Below are 19,100 nucleotides of genomic sequence, written 5' to 3'. Positions count from 1 at the left end.
GAGGCTGGGGGCAAAAAAATGAGGTGTTTAATTGGTGGTGACTGAAATGGTGTTACTGACATTTCCAACAGTACTGAGGGAGCAGGAGAAGAACTGGCCATGTTACGAGTGCAATCGGCGTTTCACGAGCTCGGAGCAGCTCCAGCAGCACCTCAATTCCCATGATGAGAAGCTGGACTTCTTCAGCAGGTACTGACAGCTTTAGCTTTGCTTGTGGATCACTGTGGTGATCCAAACACACAGAAAGGAGGGGCTTTGTCCCACAAAACTTAGTGACCAGCTCAGGAGAGATCAGCTCAGCACCAGAAGGAAAAATCATGGCAGCAGGAGACTGACTGGTATAAGAGACTGTGAAAGAAGTAGCTTGAGAGAAATAAATATTCTTTTGAAACTGGTGAGGTTTTTTTGTGTTGCTTTTTTTTTGCCAATGACTTAAAAAACTTGTAATGTTTCAGTATCACTGTATTGAAGTACTGATGTTTCTCAGAGATACTGAAGTACAGAGCTTGGAAAACAAGGCTTCTAGTGCCTCATCGGCCTGGCAAGATAGTTTATCCTCACCTATTAAAAACTGAATCTACAAACACCTATCACAGAGCAGAAGACATTGGTGCCTTCTTTCTCCTGAAATGTAGCAAGTGACTGTTTTGTTTTGCTTTTTTGACACAAAATTGTTCCCTTCTGTTTAGTACCTGACATCAGTGGCTGCGTGCTTTTTGGGGAGGGATGTTATGGCTTCAGATTTTAAATGGGTTTCCTTCTGCACTTGTTCTATCATGCTGAAAATACTTCCAGCACACCATAAACTGGGGTGTTGGAAGTGGGAGACTTGCCATGGCAGAGGGCTGGATAGAAGCCAGTAGTCCTCTTGGTCCCATGATTACTGATAGAAATTTTAATGTGTTCTGGACTTTGGTTTCTCATAAAGCACAAAATAATAGATACCAGCCAGAAACCCATTGTTTTTGCTGCCAGAATTTCTTCAGTTTTTATTATTTACTGCAGGCCATTGTTGCTGAGTTGAATGAGTGAGTAGTGATGCTGAGAAAGGAAGCATAAAACCAGTGGAGAATCCAAATCCATCTTTCTTTGTATCTAACCTGGAGCACTCTGTATTCTGCAGAGCCAGAGGCCGAGGTCGCGGACGAGGAAAGAGGAGGTTTGGACCAGGCAGACGGCCCGGGCGCCCTCCCAAATTCATGCGCATGGAAGTAACCAGTGAAAATGGTGAAAAGTGTGAAGAAGGGACACAGGTATATTTTTTGAGATGGAGGGGAAAAAAGTAGCACGTGGAATTTAAACTCCTGACCAAAAGGATTTGGGGCATCGGTGCAAACTGAGGGTGTGCTTTGGACTTACACATGAGTAATTCTTGGTTTCTAGCTGGAATTCTCTGCCAGGAGAGCATACTACTTCCCTTCTATAAAACCTGTAAAATCACTTGGAATTCTGCAGCAAGTTTCACTCCAAAGCACTTAGCAGTGAGGTGGGTTATTGTGGCAGTTTAGCAGCATCACAGAAGTAAATTAGACAGTAAAACTGTAATGGGAATTTAGGTTCCTATTTGTCCTTTCTGGAATGTGAGGTCAGCCTGCTCTTACAGCTGTTGCTGATGGAATTAAATCAGTTTGAGATATGATTCCCTGTGATGTTTTAATATTAACAGAAGGGCTTCCTGTAGGTAGGCTTACTGCAAAACATTCTTTTGCTTGTGGCTGTTGGTTGTATTCTGTAGGGATGTAATATGACACATGTAAGTAAAAAGCTAAATTCTCTGATGCTGACCATGCTTAGGTTACCACTAAGTCCTTTTATGAGCAGTGACAGAAGGGATCAGTGCTCTATTTTATGACTTAGCTGAAAGCTGATATCTGGAGTGGTAATTTTCCTCTGGCATCTCACTAGGTCGTGGCTCTGTGCTGACTCAGAGGGAGGAGTGTATACTCTGCCTATGAATTCCTGCTGCAGTGCCCTAAATGCTGCATTAGGTGCAGGCAGTTGTGAGCTCACCCTTTCTGCAGGCTGACATGACACATGGCAGCCTCATTTTGACAAATAAACCTAATGCTGCTTCCAAACCCTTCACTCTGGGGGAGATGGCGCAGTCCAGTGTGTGAGTGGCCTCTGGACTGGAGGTGGCTTGTGTCCTGCCAGCTTGGAGCATGGCCCAGGGCTGGCTCATGTGTGGCTGTGCAGTGGGGCAGGGTGATGTCCCAAGCCATTGGAGGTCCGCGCCTCGCTAAAGCTGGGCGTGAGTTCTGCCTGGGAACTGGAGAGACAGGATACTGAGAGCACAGCTGAGTGTCAGCAAGGTGGAAACCTGCCACCTAGACCTGGGCTGGACACTGAGCTGGTGTATTGTTTACTAAGGGTCTCTCTCTGGTAAGCACTCATGGTCTGTAAGGGCCTCATTCCTTGGTTTTCTTCTCCCACACCCACTTTTGTGCTTTGACAGCACCAGCCTTCAGCTGACATAATTCAAGATTAATTCTGGTGCTCTGTTTCCTAGCTTGTGCTTTTAAGTTTCTTCAGTTGCATTACATGGTGTCAAATAAGGATCTGTGTGTGTTTTTTCATGTAATAGAAGATGATTCCATCCCAGAGGAGTTATTGGAACTTACAGGGAAAGAATGTAGATTTTTGGCATGTTCTTCCTTTTCAAAACACCCTCCCTTTTATGCTAGTGCAAAAGGAGAGGAAAACCAGCTTTGTGTGATACATGGAAGTGATGTGTGCAGAGCTGGAAACTGGGTAAAAACACCACATAGTGCCCAGTGTGATCACCTCGTTTGTCACTCTCCAGTTCAGCACTCCAGATAGTTTGTTAGAAAGAAGACACTGCAAAATGACACACAGTAATGTTTCAAAGCAACAACAGTTTCCAGGAGACAGAAATTCTCTCCTTTCCCAGGTCTGCACTCGTCACTTTGGTTAAAGCAGAAATACTCCTGAGTGCAGAAGAGCTTTCTTGGCTATTAACAGCTGGATAATGCTGATTGTCTGTGGCTGGTCAGACAAAGGGATGGCCCATGGAGAGTCACCCACCTGCAGCACTGCTTCCCTGGTGCTCTGGGTGATGCTGCTGTAGGCGAAGGTGATGTGCTGAAAACAGCACTGGACAGAGCAGGAGAACTGTAAGGAGTTAGTGCAGACACTACACTGTTTTGTTTATAGCTTGAGATTAAATCTGTAGAAATTTTGTTGTCTGCTGAGTATTATCAAAGTGTTTTTCAGTGGGTGGGGGGAATAATCACTGGTTGTATGATTTGCGATTTCAGGACTTGCTGCATTTTTCCAGCAAGGGGCAGTTTGATGAGGCCGGACAAGCCCCACTGAACGGGCTGGAGCAGCAGGAACAGACTCCGGTGCCACCAGAGCCGCAGGCAGCACTGGAGCAGCAGGAAAACCACGTGCTCCATGTGCAGCCGCAGCACGAGGGGAGCACGGTGCCCACACAGAGCACCATGACAGCAGATGACATGAGGCGAGCAAAGCGCATCAGGGTAAGCACAGAGGATGGGGGATCACATCCACTGTAACACAGGGAATGCCAGACCTGCCTGCCAGGGCCAGCTGGTCCTCTTTTCACTGTTGTATCCGTTTCCAAATCCCAAATAAAACATCTCAGTCCTAGCAGTTTTCTTTGCACTGAGAGGAAGACAAATCTCACATAAAGGACCAGTATCTCATAGATGCTAGTGAGAACTGCTCAGGAGCTGGAGCTGATTGAGGTCCATCACAGTAATTCTTGCATGGAAACACAGTCCATCTGAGCTGGCAAGCAGGAGTGCTTCAAACAGCCGGCAGAATCGTGGTGCTGTGGCACAGACTAACGACTTGCTCACAGCACCATCTGTGTCTCTCAGAACTCTCTTGCAAACAGTTGCCAAGGAGGAACCACAACCTCAGTTTAGATCCACTTAGATGATGATGATGATATTTAGTGATAAAATCCTTTTTTGGGGTAGAAAACCCTGCCTTTGAGAGCAAAACCTGTGCTGAGAGCTTTGTGTACCAACAGCAAACACTTGGAGCCTGAACTCTGTGTCAACTGGGTGAGCTGTTTTTTCTCTACCATGTGTGGGAGGAAATGATTCAAGCAAATAATCCTTGAAGCTTTGTAACTGGGCAATCAATTTATTTAGCTTAAAATCCTTTCCTTTTTCTTCCATGTGTTAACTTTGGATTAAGGAAAGAAACAGCTGCAATGGGGGTAAGGGTTCATTTTTCGGGGATGAGGAAGGATTAGAAAAGAGTTGAGTAACTGTTCTGTATATGAAGATGTTGAGCCAAATTTTGCTTGCAGTTTGCAGCAATGCATATGCAAGACCCAGTGGTGGTGTTACCCCAAAAATGCAGTGGCATGACTTGAAGGAACAGTTTGGCTTGGACACATTAAGACTGCACAGTTTTTAACCATACAAAATGCTTCCAGTCTTTGAATGACAAGTTTCCACCAGTGATTTCATTTTCATATGTTTAAAAGCTTGGGGGATTTTTTACTGAATGTATTGAAGGGTGTATAATAGAGTACAGAGATACTGAAGTTTTGACAGAGCATGGGGATGTACTGCTTACCGTGTACTACAGCTTCCTCAGTAAGAAGAGAAAGTGTTGGCCATTTCCCCAAACTTCTGAACCCAAGATGTGAACTTAGGATCCTCTGAAATAATGAATGTAGGACAGAAAGGAACAGAAATTCTGAAGTTACCTCTTTGTCTCGTGACGTAGCTTTTAGCCCTGTAAATTCATCACGAATGGATGACAGCTCAGAGGAGTGCAGTGGTGGTTTAGTGACGTGTTTGTATCTCAAGTCTTCTGACTTTCCCTGTATCTGGAAGCTCGTGTTCAGCAGAGTCCTGGAGATGTTTCAAGCCAGGAGCACTGGCAGATTGGCAGATGGATGGTTGCACAGACCTTTCCATATTGCAACAGACTGTGAGCAATGAGCGCTTGAGATAAGACTAAACCAGCAAGCATCATTCTTTAAGCACTGAAAAATCACCCTCTGAACACTCACTCAACTCAGCTATTCACAGCACCTGCCTACAATAACATGCACTTCATCATAAAAGCAAGCAAACATTTGGTTTTTAGATATGCAGTACATTATTCACTTCCAAAGAACAGGTAGGAAGTCCTGACTCCTGGTTCTGATTCTGAAACCTGTGTAGCTCTAATTCTTCCTTATTCCTTAGATAGGATTTAGTTTTCAAAACCAGTCTTTCCTTGTGAATTGCTTCAGCTTTTCTAAGGCTTAAGACAGTGGTGCTCTAAGACTCTTTTCATGCTAGCTGGAAGCACTGATCTGTCCTGCCCCGGGGTTCAAGTCCTGATAGGACCAGTTCATTTTTCAGCCTCTGCTTTAGAGCCTGTGGGGTTTCCTTGGAGATCAGACCTTAACTATGGCAATTGGGTCCTACTATTGAAAAGAGATACACTCACCCTTCAAGAGCTCTTGTAGAAAATTAGAGGAACATTGTGGTCCACAGCCAAAATGAATATTTGTTTTTGGTTCAGTTCTGGGCAGTATGTAGGGTGTCTGTGTGCTAATGCCAGAAACAGGAGGGATAGGAATATGATTTGGAAAGCACACTCACTTCCTTCATGATGAAAGAAATGCAACTGGTTGTGTAACAAGGAGTACAGCCAGTAAAATGAGGTTAGAAAAAGTCCCTCCTCCTTAACTTTTTCACTCACCTAATCCTTACCCTGTTGTCATCCTGCCCTAATTATTCCCTTCTGCTAAAAGCATTCCGTTCTCACTATGGTTCTGCCATGCACATTGTATCCTTGTTAATCAGCCCTGGGAAAACAGGAAAGGTCACAAAACACCTTCGGGATTATCTGTGGTTTTTATCTTTGCCCTTTAACTCCCCTTGGGCAGTTACTAACTACAGAGTAAACCTTGAAGATCTGTTTAGTGTTTCCTGAGGCAAAAACCTCAAAGCAGTAAATGCTAGTTGGAAGAGCCCTTGTAGTGACCTGCAGAAGTCAAGGCTTCTGTTTTCAAGTCCACTGCATAACATAAGTATTTTTCTCTCTCTCAATGCTGCCTGCTCAGCTGGAGCTGCAGGTAGGTTTGGGTTTTTGTTTCACTGGGTTTTTGCTGTATCTAATCCAATGGTACGTATCAACATCGCCTTCCATGTTGTTTTGTCCAACTCCTATTTAGTGTTTCCTGATTGACCCTGCGCCATAAATTGTCACATTTGTTCCTCTTTAGGTAACCAGTGTCCAGAACTGTTACCTGAGTAACAATTTGCATTCTCCTACTTTTTTTCATACCAGTTCATTGTAAATTTAAGGTGGATTTTATAGGAGTAAATTGCCTGGGTGAAGAGCTGTAATATCAGTCTTAAAGTTTTGGAGGATTTGTTTGCACAGTTGTTTGTGCTGGATCAATAGTATAAGTTAATGAGACAACACTTAGTTCTTTTGTTCTGTTTTTATAGTTGATAGATTACCTAGGCAAAGAGCAGTAAAACAGTTCACCTTCTGTAGCCCTTGAGGTAACAACAGGGCTATGTTGAGTCTGGCCTGCTGTATTAGCAGTCAGCTCCCTGCTAAGGTACCAGTGATCAAAACTCAAATTAATAGTGTAGTTCAGGACTTGAAATACATCTTTTCACCTGTGTTTTGTTAGCATATCCCTGTGGTTAAGGGGGAAATTCTATCCTTTGGACTCCAAGCAGCACATCAGTATTTGCACAGCACGTGGCTGTCTTTCCAATTCCCAGCGTGACTTGCAGCAGATCCCTGTGTTTCCCATTGTCTCCACCTGTAAAATGGAGAATGGTGATGATGACAGCTCCTGGGAAGCCCTAGTTGGAGCACCTGTATTAAACTGTTAACTTTTTTTTTTGTAGCAGAGCATTTGCTCTCCTCTTCTTTCCTGGAAGGAAAGTCTAGGTTTCCCTCTGCAGTTCAGATGGTGAAAAGGATTGTTCAGGTTCACAAATTTAATCCTTAGCACAGCATTTCACAGTATTCCCAAGCTGTTGCCTTATTCCAGCAGAAGAGCTCCTAACTTTATGTATTCCGTGTCAGCTGTTGGCATGCACTTAAGGGACACAGCAAATGTCAGCTGCATCAGCTGCCACATTCCCACAAGAAAAGGAGATAGGAAACCAGGGAAATTTGTTTGCAGAAGTCTCAAAGGTGTCTCTTGGAGAAGTGGGTCATATGGAACACATGTGAGCAGAAATGTCAGCAATATTCTAGTGGAATCCAAGTGGTTTGGTTTGGGAGAGACCTTAAAACTCATCCAGTTCCACCCCCTTGCCATGGGCAGGGACACTTTCCATGAGCCCAGGTTGCTCCAAGCCCCATCCAACCTGACCTTGAACATTTCCAGGGATGGGGCAGCCACAGCTTCTCTGGGCAACCTGTGACAGGGTCTTGCCACCCTCACAGCTGAGAATTTCTTCCTAATATGCAACCTAAACTTACGCTCTTCCACATTATTTCTCTGACTATCAGGATGTAGATTCTGTGTGTAACATGTGAAAAGAGAAGACATCAATCAATAACAGTTTATAGAAGTATTTGAGAGAAGAGTGGATATTGCTTAGAATTCTTGTAGAGGAATGGAGCATTGCAGTGTACTTTGAGTGTAGTATGGGTGACAGTGTACTGTGGGATTTCATAGGACTCAATTCCAGCTTTACAACTATCCAGCATGAAAGTTCTCATTCAATATTGAAATGCAGGTGCAGGACACACTTCCTTCTTTCTACAGGCAGTGCATCCAGCAGCATCTGTTCCTCCAGCAGAGAGTGCTGGGTCAGGACCGGGATGGCTCCATAACATTTATCTGAAGAGTAAGGGGAGAAAAGGAAGACAAGAACGATCATGAAATGTTACAGAAAAGGCAGAGTGAAGGCAAATGCACACCAAAACAAAATAGGGGCTGAGAAGAGATATTGTGCACAGTAGGAGTGGAGAATTGCTCACAGCAGATTAGACAACTTCAAACCTGCTGCTCATAAAGCTGCCATTCTGCCTTTGCTGTCATGTTTTGAAACCATGTTCTTCTTTTTGGCAATAGTAAAAACGTTTAGACCAGCATCTCTTGAATTTATATTCCACTGGAAGTTCTCCAGGCAATGCCAAACCACTGCTGCACATCTCTGTGGTGATCTTTGATGCAGAAGGTGATCTTGTAAAAGGCTGTGGAATTTCATAAGCCCTGCTCCTGAAGGAAACACAGGATGCTGGCTCACCATTCCTTTGTATGGTGGCTGAACTTAACGACCTGATGCCCAATAATCAGCTGGAATTGCAGCCTTTCTCAGGTCCAGATCTGTGCTTCAGACAGGACTTAGTTTTATTTTACAGAAAAATGGCATGCTAAAGACAGGTCAGCTAAATCGGAAGAAATCAGGGATGGAGAGGAAACTCCTGCACTGTGTTCTGCTAACTCAGGCTGTAGCTGCAGCTATGTCCCTGACTCCTGCCTGTCACAGCCTCCCCTTCTGTAAATTGGAGGCAGCATATGATGGAAAATAATTTTTTGAAGTTTAGGTTCACTGATCATCCAGTATATTTAATCCTGAATATATCTGGATGTGGAATCTATATGTGGTAATGAAAGCTAATGGTCTCTTGGCTGTTTCTTTCAGAATGCAGCTCTGCAGCACCTGTTCATCCGGAAATCCTTCCGCCCGTTCAAATGCCTGCAGTGCGGGAAGGCCTTCCGGGAGAAGGACAAGCTGGACCAGCACCTGCGGTTCCATGGGCGGGAAGGGAACTGCCCTTTGACCTGTGACATCTGCAACAAGGGCTTCATCAACAGCAGTGCCCTCGAGAGCCACATGAAGTTCCACATGGACCAGAAAACGTACTCCTGCATTTTCTGCCCCGAGTCCTTTGACCGCTTGGATCTGCTTAAGGATCACGTGGCCATCCATGTCAATGATGGCTATTTCACCTGCCCCACCTGCAAGAAGCGCTTCCCAGATTTTATCCAGGTGAGATGCTGCACTGATTTGAAGTACTGCTTTGGAGGTCTCTCACAAGGCTGTGGGTTTCTCAGTGCTCTCCTTGTGTAACTGCACAGCAGTTCATTCTCACAAGGTGCAGGGGTCTACCTCAGTCAGAAATTAAAAAGAAAGAGTGACCAAGCACTGCTAGACATTGTTTTATGACACTGAAGTGCTCTGTCTACTAAATCATCAGATGTGATGCTTCAATCTGGCATTAGAAGGCACTGTACTGCAGAAGGGTGGGTGCCTTATTCCCAAAAAATGCCTGAAGCGGAGGTCCTGACTACTGCATCTCTCTGGCACAAAAAGGAATTGTCTTTTGCTGTACTCAGCTTGTACTTGAACACACCTTGCCCTTTGTCATTAAAACTCTGAACAAAAAAAGGAGTGGTTTTACATCTTTAATCCCTTGCCTGTTTTCTGTCAGGAGAATTCATTTGAACAGCTTGCAGAAATGCCAGAACAGATCAGGATACTCTGCTTCCTGACTTACCCCCTGGGCTTCAGCTGGGCACTTTATTCTCCTTCCCTGCACACTGCACTGGAGCAGTGAGTAATGCAGCTACTCTGCACTATGCTGAGCACTTGGACAAGGTCATTAGTAGGATTTAAAGATTGTATTTCCATGTGCAGTAAGAAAAAACTGAGATGGACCATGCACATACTCATTAACCTTCCTAGGGACAAAGCAATTGATGTGTCTTACTGAGCTGCCCAACTGAAATTGAAATGTAGAAATCCAGTTTAGATCAGTAATAGGAACTGATAGACTATCCACTAGGCTAAAGAGGAAAGGATGGGGGAAAGTGATTTACTAATATAATTCCATCCTGGCAGAAGTCCTTTATCTTCTGTAAATCTTCAACAAGGAAGAATGTTGATGATTCAGAAATGCTGTACTGCCACCTAATTCCTTGTAAACTTTCCCATGCAAATGATTGAAAGTCCCATGGCTTTTTTCCAACCATTCATTTCTATTTTTGACATTTAAGAGATTTTTTTTTCTCTTCTTGCTATGTAAATAATTAAATTTAGTCACTGCTGCCTACTGAAATACTTCTATGTGGAACAGGTACGGATGCCAAGTTGTTCCGCGTATGATCAGTATTAGAAGATGGTAAGGATTTAATTAGAGATCAGATCCATTTCCTAAGTAGTGTTTGCATTTCAAATGTCAAACCTCATTAGTTCCTTTATTGCGGGGAAGAAAAAAAAAAAAACCCTCTAGATGTTTGAAGAGGTCAAGGATAGTCCCAGAGTATGGAGAAGTAATTGCCATTCAGGAACGGTGTACAAATGCTCTTTTGATTAAGTTGTTGTTTTGTAATTTTAATTGCAAGCTCATTGTGTCTGATTGAAATGAATTAGTTGCCATGTTTTGGTTTCTTATAAATGAAAGGAAGATAATGAACCTCAGATGAATGTGTTAACTCGAGGGTGATTCTGTGCAAATGGTACATTGTGGACTTTGCTGCCCATTAAGTGCAACTGTGCAATAGCTGATGCCTTCAAGAATCAGTCCTGAGGAAATCAAATCACCCATCCAGATGACTAATAAAGATGTTATGGCTTTATAGAAACTATTGCTGAGATATGAACTGTTCCAATCAAATACTTTTTAAACCAAAGCACATTAGACAATTTGAAAACCTTTTCCCTTTCTTTCATATTGTGAAGAGTTTCCTAGACTGTTTTACCACTCATTTCTCTCTTGAATATGCTTTGTTTTTCTGTGATCTGCCATTTTAGGTCAAGAAACATGTGCGCAGTTTCCATTCTGAGAAGATTTACCAGTGTACAGAGTGTGACAAGGCTTTCTGCCGCCCCGACAAGCTGCGACTCCACATGCTGCGGCACTCGGACCGCAAAGACTTCCTGTGCTCCACCTGTGGCAAGCAGTTCAAGGTGAGGTGGCTCTTGGCTGTATCATCACTGGTACAAAAACCACCATTCCTTACCCTCCTTCAAGGAAATAAGCTCATGTTCTCAAAGGTCAAAGAAAACAACACTAGCCTTGCTTGTGAGTTGCAGGCACTGCTTGGTGTCCTGTGTGAGCTATGACATCCATTTCTGAAGGACAAGGGGCAAGGTCACCTCAGCATCTTATTTCAAACAAATCTTATTCCCAATAATTTAATAGCAAAGGAACTTTGTATCTGCTCATTAAGAACTGGGACATCATACACCTCCATTGCCAGGTGTTTGGGTTACATTGCTTATATCAGTTCAGTTAAGAAGTTTCTTGCTGATGTCAGTGGCTTAATAATATTCCTGGCCAAGATGCCTGTGTCCATGGCATCCATCTTGTCAGCACGTGTCATCCAGATGCCTTTCCAAATACCACCAGAACAGATGGAGCAGACCATGAGCCAGGTAAACTGTGGTGGCAGCAGCCTGCTCCCTGTCACTGAATTTGTGATGGGACATGGAGGGTCTGGATATTTCTGGGTGAAGGAACACATTTTTCTGAGAGGAAAAGCTGGAGAGAGATCCCTGAACAACTCAAACTGTGGCTCTTATGCATAACAGGTAGTAAGGCAGTTTCTGTGATGTTGCTGACATTTTTCTCCCCAATTGCTCCTTCCCAGAGAAAGGACAAGCTGCGAGAGCACATGCAGAGGATGCACAACCCAGAGAGGGAGGCCAAGAAGGCTGATCGGATCAGCCGCTCCAAAACCTTCAAGCCCCGGATCGCGTCCACTGACTACGAGAGCTTCATGTTCAAGTGCCGCCTCTGCATGATGGGCTTCCGCCGCAGGGGCATGTTGGTGAGTGCCTGGGTGCTCTTACAGCCTCTGTACACTATTCTGATGAATAGGTAAGGAATAAAGATGGAATTCCAGCATTGGAACACAAGGATCATGAAAGGGTTTGGGCTGGAAGGGACCCTCATGTCGTTCCCTCCCTCTGCCATGGGCAGGGACACTTTCCACTAGACCGGGTTGCTCCAAGCCCTGTCCAGTCTGGTCTTATCCAGCCAGGATGCTGTGAAACAAATTTTGGCAAATTTTGTAGCTGAGTTGAGATGATACATCTTTTTTTAAACCTGTGTGTCTTACCTCTTCAGCAAATTTGCACATTCCACTGCCTGTGCTGTATGTCTGGTTGTCAGTACCGTATTTCAACACTAAGTAATGCTGACTGATGTGTACTGTATTTAACAGGACATGAGATGAAAATACTGCCTTGTTCAGCCTTACTGCCTCTGTTCTCCTGACCATCTTTCCTGTTTTTTTGTTTCTCCCCCTTCTCGAGGGCCTCTCCTGGCCATGTCTTGTCACTGCCTCTGGGTAAAGGCTGTTCTGCAGCAACAGATTGTTTGCAAAGTTTTCATGGGGGTTGTTAGCCAGGCAGAGGCCCTTTACACTACCTCACTCTCAGACATCAGCTGCAAGACAGTACTGGCAAACTATTCTACCCCTTCCTAATTTTGGTTAGGGAAACTGGAAGTGAGATCTAGCAAGACCACATTTACCTCCACCAGTTAAATTTGAGTGTACAATAACCCTCGCAGCAGCAAATGCCTGCAGTGCTGCTGGTTTGCATTGTTCAGTTTTGGTTTGGCTGTTATCCATGTCTGGGAGAAGCACCAGTTGTTTGGCTTCCAGCTGTAATATGTTCTTGTTCTGTTTCTTTCTCCTAAGGTGAATCATTTATCAAAGAGACATCCAGACATGAAAATAGAAGAAGTGCCAGAGCTCACACTGCCCATCATAAAACCCAACAGAGATTACTTCTGTCAATACTGCGATAAGGTGTGTGGGAAGTCACCTCTCGGAGGGTAGCTCAGTCCCTGTCCTGGATGCAACCAATTTGTCTCTGCATAGAAATCTCTGGCAGGGTTTGTAGCTTTTCTGAGGTGCTTGCCAGCAACATTCCTGCAGTACTGTCCAAAAAAAAAAGGAAGACAAAATGCACTTAGGCCAAGGCAGTGGAATGCTAATTGAAAACTGCAGTTTTCCCCTTTCTGCTGTGTTTGGCATTGGAAAACTGGAATACCGTGATCCAGCAGATAGTCACTGACCCTTAGTCTTGTGTTAGGCTAGGACTAAGTATCCTGTCTGTGCATAATTCCTGGCCACTAAGTTCTTTTGGTTTCTATATCACTTCTAAAAGTTAGTCTCTAACGCCTTTTATTGTAAGCTGCTTACTAGGTCACGTGCCAGTAATTCCCAGTGTTCAGTGGAGCCTGAAGCTGCTTCTGCAGTGCCTTTGAGTTCTTGCTCTTGTTCTCCTTTGCCTTTTATGCCTGGGGGCCGTTATTTACCACGGAGTGTATTTTGGCTGTCCTTACCCTCAGTATGTCTTTCTGTGATGCCTCCTCCCTTTTGTTTGAGGGGAGAAAAAATAGTTTTAATTTTTAGATAGTATTTGTTTGTTGATATCCCTAAAATGGACTAAAAGATTCATTGCTCACTGAACTAAAACAATTTGATGCTTTGTGTTGAGACATCAACCCTTGTGACAAATTAACATTGGGCATTTGATCTTCAAATATGGCAAAAAGGTTTTCCTCTTACCTCCTTGTCCTGCTTTGGTGTTTGGTTGTGGCATACAATATGTTCTCAAAAGGCTTCTCTGTGCTACAGGAGGAGTCAGTTGCTTTTACAGGTTGATGAAATACTGGAAGGTGTATATTCAAGCCTTTTGTTGTAATTGTTTGGGGATTTAACTAAATGTATTCTCTAAAGCAACATGCAGACCTTCCAGATCGAAATAACTGGTAGCTGTTTCCTGTGCAGACACCAGGATTGCACCATTTTAATTCCAAATCTTTGCCCTGCAGGTGTACAAGAGTGCCAGCAAGCGCAAAGCACACATCCTGAAAAACCATCCTGGTGCTGAGCTACCTCCAAGCATCCGGAAACTGCGTCCTGCAGGCCCAGGAGAGCCAGATCCCATGCTGAGCACCCACACCCAGCTGACAGGCACCATTGCCACCCCTCCAGTGTGCTGCCCTCACTGCTCCAAGCAATACAGCAGTAAGGTATGGGGGGTTCTGGCCTCACACAGCCTCTCCCTGGGGATGCTCTTTCACCATGGCCTCTGTCACCTGTCCATCCACAAGCAGAGTTCTCTTCTTCTCAGTCAGAGTGCTGGTTTCATGCTGTGTGCAGGGACAGCCTGGTTGTTTTGGGGCCAAAAGATTCCCTGAATAGAGGGTTTGTGCTGAAAAGTTATCAGAGCATGATCACGAATGGAAGGGCTTGGAAACTGCTCCCTGATAGCTACAGGGGAGATGAGTGTGGAAACAAAACACAGAAAAGATGACCTTTGGAAAAAGTCATAAAACACTTGGCTATGTTGGGGTAAAAAGCTGTTTGAGGACAATACTTCAGTGTTAGCTCTAATCAGCAGCAGCTTTGTGATCCTTGTTTTCGTCTTGTTGACCAGAGGATCTCGTAGTGTGAATCTTGATGCTGCTTTACTGAGGGAAATCTAAAAGCTGCGTTGGGCCAGGCTGTTGGATTTCATGTGGCCCTGAGCAGAGTTACTGAGCATCCTTCCAACGCTACGTTGCTTCTCTCTGCAGACAAAGATGGTGCAGCACATCCGCAAGAAGCACCCAGAGTTTGCTCAGCTCCCAAACACGATCCATGCACCACTTGCGACGGCCGTCATCAGCTCCACTCCGGCTGTTCTCACCACCGACAGCACGACCGGAGAAACTGTTGTGGTAAGGGCTGGAGGCACACCAGAGCAGTGCAGGGAAATGCACGGAACAGGGGCCTTCTGGTATTAGTAACCCTGGTTTATTTGGCAGACATCACTTTAAAGCTTGTGTTAAGACATTATTTGAGATCACTTCTGGTTTTGAGTCTGTGTGGTCCAGTTTTGCACTGCCAGGAGCTGTTAATTTCTTTCTGGAGCTTTAAGGATTTGTCTTTTATACCCAAATCCATTCCCGTCTTTCATTCAGACCTACTGACTCCACATAATGTACTTAATGAACTCAGGGATACACATCTCATGGATTTTCACTGGGACTGTTCTCCTGAAGTGAGAAATGCAGTTCCTGGCATCAAGAGGACAAGTTTAACAGTGGCTGGGGATTGCATCAAACTGTGTTCAGGGAGTCAGATCTCTTTGTAATCCTTTGGACAGAGCAGCACTGAGCAATAGGAATCTGCAGTGGCTGATCTCTACCATTAATGCATCAGCTGCTACAGAAGTGAAAGCTGAGACTAGAAAATGTTGTTCAGTGTTCTGGGATACTGTATAGTTTTAAAAGTCCTATTGATCACAGTTTAAAACTTCCTATCTAAAGACTAACTGGATAAAATACTATTTTGCTTGAAATTGGAGAAGTTCAGTCAGGATGCTGTTGGCTTCATAAACCTGATTAAGTTAGGTACTAAATGTCTTTACATGTTAGAAATACAGTTGTCACTCTGACAGGGGAGGAAGAAAGGTAAAATATGTCCGTGAACCACTTTTTGACTTGAAAACCAAGTCAACTCTTCACAAATGACAGGACTTCCATTATTTAATAGAATACTGGTATGTCACAAGATGAAAATAATTATTTTTATTATGATATGTTAAGTTAGCCCTGAATGGTCCTGACTAGGATTTAGACAGAAGAGAGCAATTCTAGTGGATCATCCCTGGTGATTACTCATGACCCCAACCTCTGTACACATTAAGCTCTTGTAAATAAATGACCAGACCCACTGTAAGTGTAGATAAAAAAACTGCAGCCCTGAAGAAGTATATCAATATGATGATGATCTGTATCTCTCTCCCTGCTCAGACAACGGATTTACTGACCCAAGCAATGACAGAAATATCCCAGACCCTCACCACAGACTACCGGACTCCCCAGGGAGATTACCAGCGCATCCAGTACATCCCTGTGTCTCAATCCACAACTGGCTTGCAGCAGCCTCAGCACATACAGCTGCAGGTTGTTCAAGTGGCCCAGGTGAGTAACTTAGTGGGGATCTTGCTGCGCTTTTGACCCTTTCCCTACCAAGCCTGTGTGTTCTTGGGGCTCTAGCATGCAGAAGTCTGGTACGGAGTAGTTACAAAAAGTGCTGCAGCTACTTTTTACAGATAAATCAACTGATAAGGCATAGGGTTCCCTTCACAAGCACTTGTAACTGGGCATAAATAGTCCTGCCAGCCTTGGTCAGCTTGCTGGAGACACATTGACAGAGTCCTGTCTTAGTTCTACCCGTCTGGGCACCCTCGCTCAAGTCTGCTCTAGGAATGTTTTCCAGCAACTGGAAAAGTGGGTCAGTGGGTGACCCATTTTCTGCAGTTCAAGACTGATTTGTACTTCCTTGTCCTCGGTGAGTCAGAGGCAAAATTTGGGAGTACAGAGAGTGGTTGCTTGTTCCCTTCATAGCATCTCTTAGAATATTCATTCTCTTGATGTTTAACAGCCTCCTAAAAATGAAACCAGAGTGTAACTAGAGTAACTGGTCTGAGGAAAATACCTCAGGCAGCTGTAAGAAATCACTGTAGTCTTTAAATCTGTTACCCACTGGAGGAAGCTGAAACTACCACATGTTTATATTTTAATCCGAAATTTCATGTTCTCTCTGGCCCCTGATAACAAATCAGGTTATGAATTTGATTAATAAAGGCCTAAACAATGGCCCCAGTTGATAGTGACTGTGGCTGTTGTAACGATACAAGAGCATAAACACTGATTCCTGCAGGTAATACTAGGAAGATCTTAATTTTATAAATATTCAAGACTTGTAATTCAATTACTGCAATTGATATCATTAGCAAGTGTTGCTGAAAAAAACCTTTAAAAACCTCTCAGTGCTTGCCTTGATGCAGGTCTGTGTAAAACTACAGAATTGGATATGCAGATCTCAAGTATGTATAAGTTGTACAGAAAGATGCTTATGAGAAGTGGTTAACACTAATCCTGGCTTTTGTACCCTTTGGTTTAGTCCAGCCACTGCCACAAACAGCTTGTATGACATTAGGCAAGTCCTTTCCATTGGTATCACTGAGATAGAACCATCTCTGTGCCACTACGTCTGTTAAATGTACTTTAATCTCCTGGGGTGCAAAGAAACTCAGTCAACAAGGTTCAACAGGTGTGCTCCACTAAGGCTCCTACCTCATTATTCCAGATCTTGTGTCCTAGAAGAGGTACACCTGGCTGGTTTTGTAAAGAATTTGAGGTATAGACCTCTCCTTAATTTTTTTCCCCAGGCTACCTCACCTCACCAGTCCCAGCACTCCACAGTAGATGTTGGGCAGCTTCATGACCCCCAGACATACACCCAACATGCCATCCAGGTGCAGCACATCCAGGTCACAGAGCCATCACCAGCAACTCAGTCATCATCACAGGTATTTCCCCTCTTCTCTTCAGGAAATGCTTTCCCTACCAGCCTGCTCAGCTGGCATATTGCATGTGCTGATGCAGGGGACAGTGTTTTCTTTGCCATTTAAAGGACCACGTGTGAAATGACTCTCACATTGAGATCATCAAGCAGTTGCCCAGATGTCTCCAGGTGTATTGGGGGTGTTTTATTGTGGGTTTGTTTGGGTATTTGTTGTGTGGGGTTTTTTTCTCCTGACAGTATGTACAAAGGAGAGAGAAATGATTGGAAACAGACACATTTGCAGCTTAAATGAAGTCTTGTCAGTTGGAAGATGTAAATGGAAACTGTCATTCCTCAAATATTTGAAGTGAAGCTCTTAATGCTGTTGGGTAGAATTTAGCCTCGAATCTCAGGTCTCTGCCGTAGACTCACTTTGGCAAGCAACAATATCTCTATTTCAGTTTCCTGGTCTGTGCTTATTGACTATAGAGTGAAGCAAGTCAGAGAAGAGAGAGGAGCGTTCTTGTGCTCAATATCTTGTGCCCTGGAACCTGCCCTGTGTTTTCTCTTAATGAGAAGGTTGTATTTGTGACAGCACAGAGCTGTGCAATCCTTACTACACCAAGAACACTTGTACCTTTTTTTTTGTAGGTTGGGGGTCAGCCTTTGAGTCCCTCCTCGCAACAACCTCAGCAGGAACTCAGCCCCTCACAGATGCAGACAACTACATCGACACCAAACCAAGCCCTCCAGCAGCAGCAAGGCTCCTCAGTCCAGCACACATATCTCCCCAGCAACTGGAACTCATTTCGGAGCTACTGTAAGTGTCAGCAGTAGCTCTAACTACTTGTCTGGCAAGTGTGTGTGACTAACATGTGCCCCGTGTCTCCAGATACCAATGAGAAAGTGTTTTCAGAGCTCATTCAGCTTTGTAGTTAATATTCATAGATATCAAGAATATAAAGTTTCAGACAAATGCAAATGGTTGTACCAGCTCTTCCACTGTCATCTGTACCGATCCAGTACATGGTTTGTGCAGGCACACTGAGCTCCTTTATTCCAAGAAACTTGCATTCAACAAGAATCCATGTGTTGGATAACTACTTGTTCAAATTTGGATGCATGCTTGAAAGAATTCTATTGAAAAGGAGCATGACATGAAGATGTTTTCTCAAGTCCATGCAGTCCTGGATGGTAATTCTGTGATGATTTGAGTGAGAACAGTATGTGTTTTCTCTGCGTGAATTGCCAAATATCCAGCTGGTGTTAACTGGCATAATTCTGCTGAGGCCTGTAGGGTTCTACAAGGCCTTATATCACCTGAATTTCTATTCAATACCAACTGTTTTCAGACTTCTAAATTTTACTGATGTAAGACGTGATCTTTGAAGGTTGTCTTTGAGTTTGGCTGGAGGTCTTGATTATCCAATTTGCATTTTTTTTTAGCATCAGAGATTCAGATGATGACCATCCCTCAAGGGCAGTACGTGATCACAGGGACTGCTGTGGGTACCCCAGTCTCCACTGTCAACACAGGGCAAGTGAAAGCAGTTACTCAGGTAAGGAAAACCATCGTGGCCTTTTTTTCATCCAGAGTATTATCAGGCATAACGCTCTTCAGCTTGAAGGTTTAAGGAATGCCGAAATCATTCCTGTGGCACAGAGTGGAGGTACCTAAAGAGGTGCAGACTGCACAGTATAGTCTGCATGTAACCATTTACAAGCTCATGCTGTTTGGCCCTTGTATGTATGACTCCTTCCAGTTTCAAGTTTTCACTTAATCATTTGCAGGACAAAGTATTATTTGGTGGTACTGCTT

General features: G+C 44.0%; 1 protein-coding gene across 6 annotated transcripts in view; it reads left to right on the top strand.

Annotated features, from left to right (window-relative positions):
• Positions 1-19,100, top strand: part of PRDM10 (PR/SET domain 10) — a 45,310-nt gene that overhangs the window by 21,969 nt on the left and 4,241 nt on the right. For all 6 annotated transcript variants that reach the window (XR_014227085.1, XR_014227086.1, XM_082297039.1 and 3 more), the window contains 13 exons: positions 72-189; positions 1,124-1,253; positions 3,279-3,503; positions 8,625-8,972; positions 10,737-10,892; positions 11,576-11,755; positions 12,632-12,742; positions 13,774-13,974; positions 14,521-14,664; positions 15,742-15,912; positions 17,166-17,306; positions 17,933-18,101; positions 18,728-18,840. Coding sequence is in view for 4 of the 6 variants with exons in the window: in XM_082297039.1 (XP_082153165.1) it covers positions 72-189; positions 1,124-1,253; positions 3,279-3,503; positions 8,625-8,972; positions 10,737-10,892; positions 11,576-11,755; positions 12,632-12,742; positions 13,774-13,974; positions 14,521-14,664; positions 15,742-15,912; positions 17,166-17,306; positions 17,933-18,101; positions 18,728-18,840 (2,207 nt within the window). In the remaining 2 variants the exon portion in view is untranslated. The remainder of the gene's footprint in view (positions 1-71; positions 190-1,123; positions 1,254-3,278; positions 3,504-8,624; positions 8,973-10,736; positions 10,893-11,575; positions 11,756-12,631; positions 12,743-13,773; positions 13,975-14,520; positions 14,665-15,741; positions 15,913-17,165; positions 17,307-17,932; positions 18,102-18,727; positions 18,841-19,100) is intronic.

This window comes from Coloeus monedula (assembly GCF_965178545.1).
Source record: "Coloeus monedula genome assembly, chromosome: 25".
NCBI classification, from domain to species: Eukaryota; Metazoa; Chordata; class Aves; order Passeriformes; family Corvidae; genus Coloeus; species Coloeus monedula.
The sequence above is the reverse complement of the archived record's forward strand: the minus strand, read 5'-3'. Positions and strand labels throughout refer to the sequence as shown.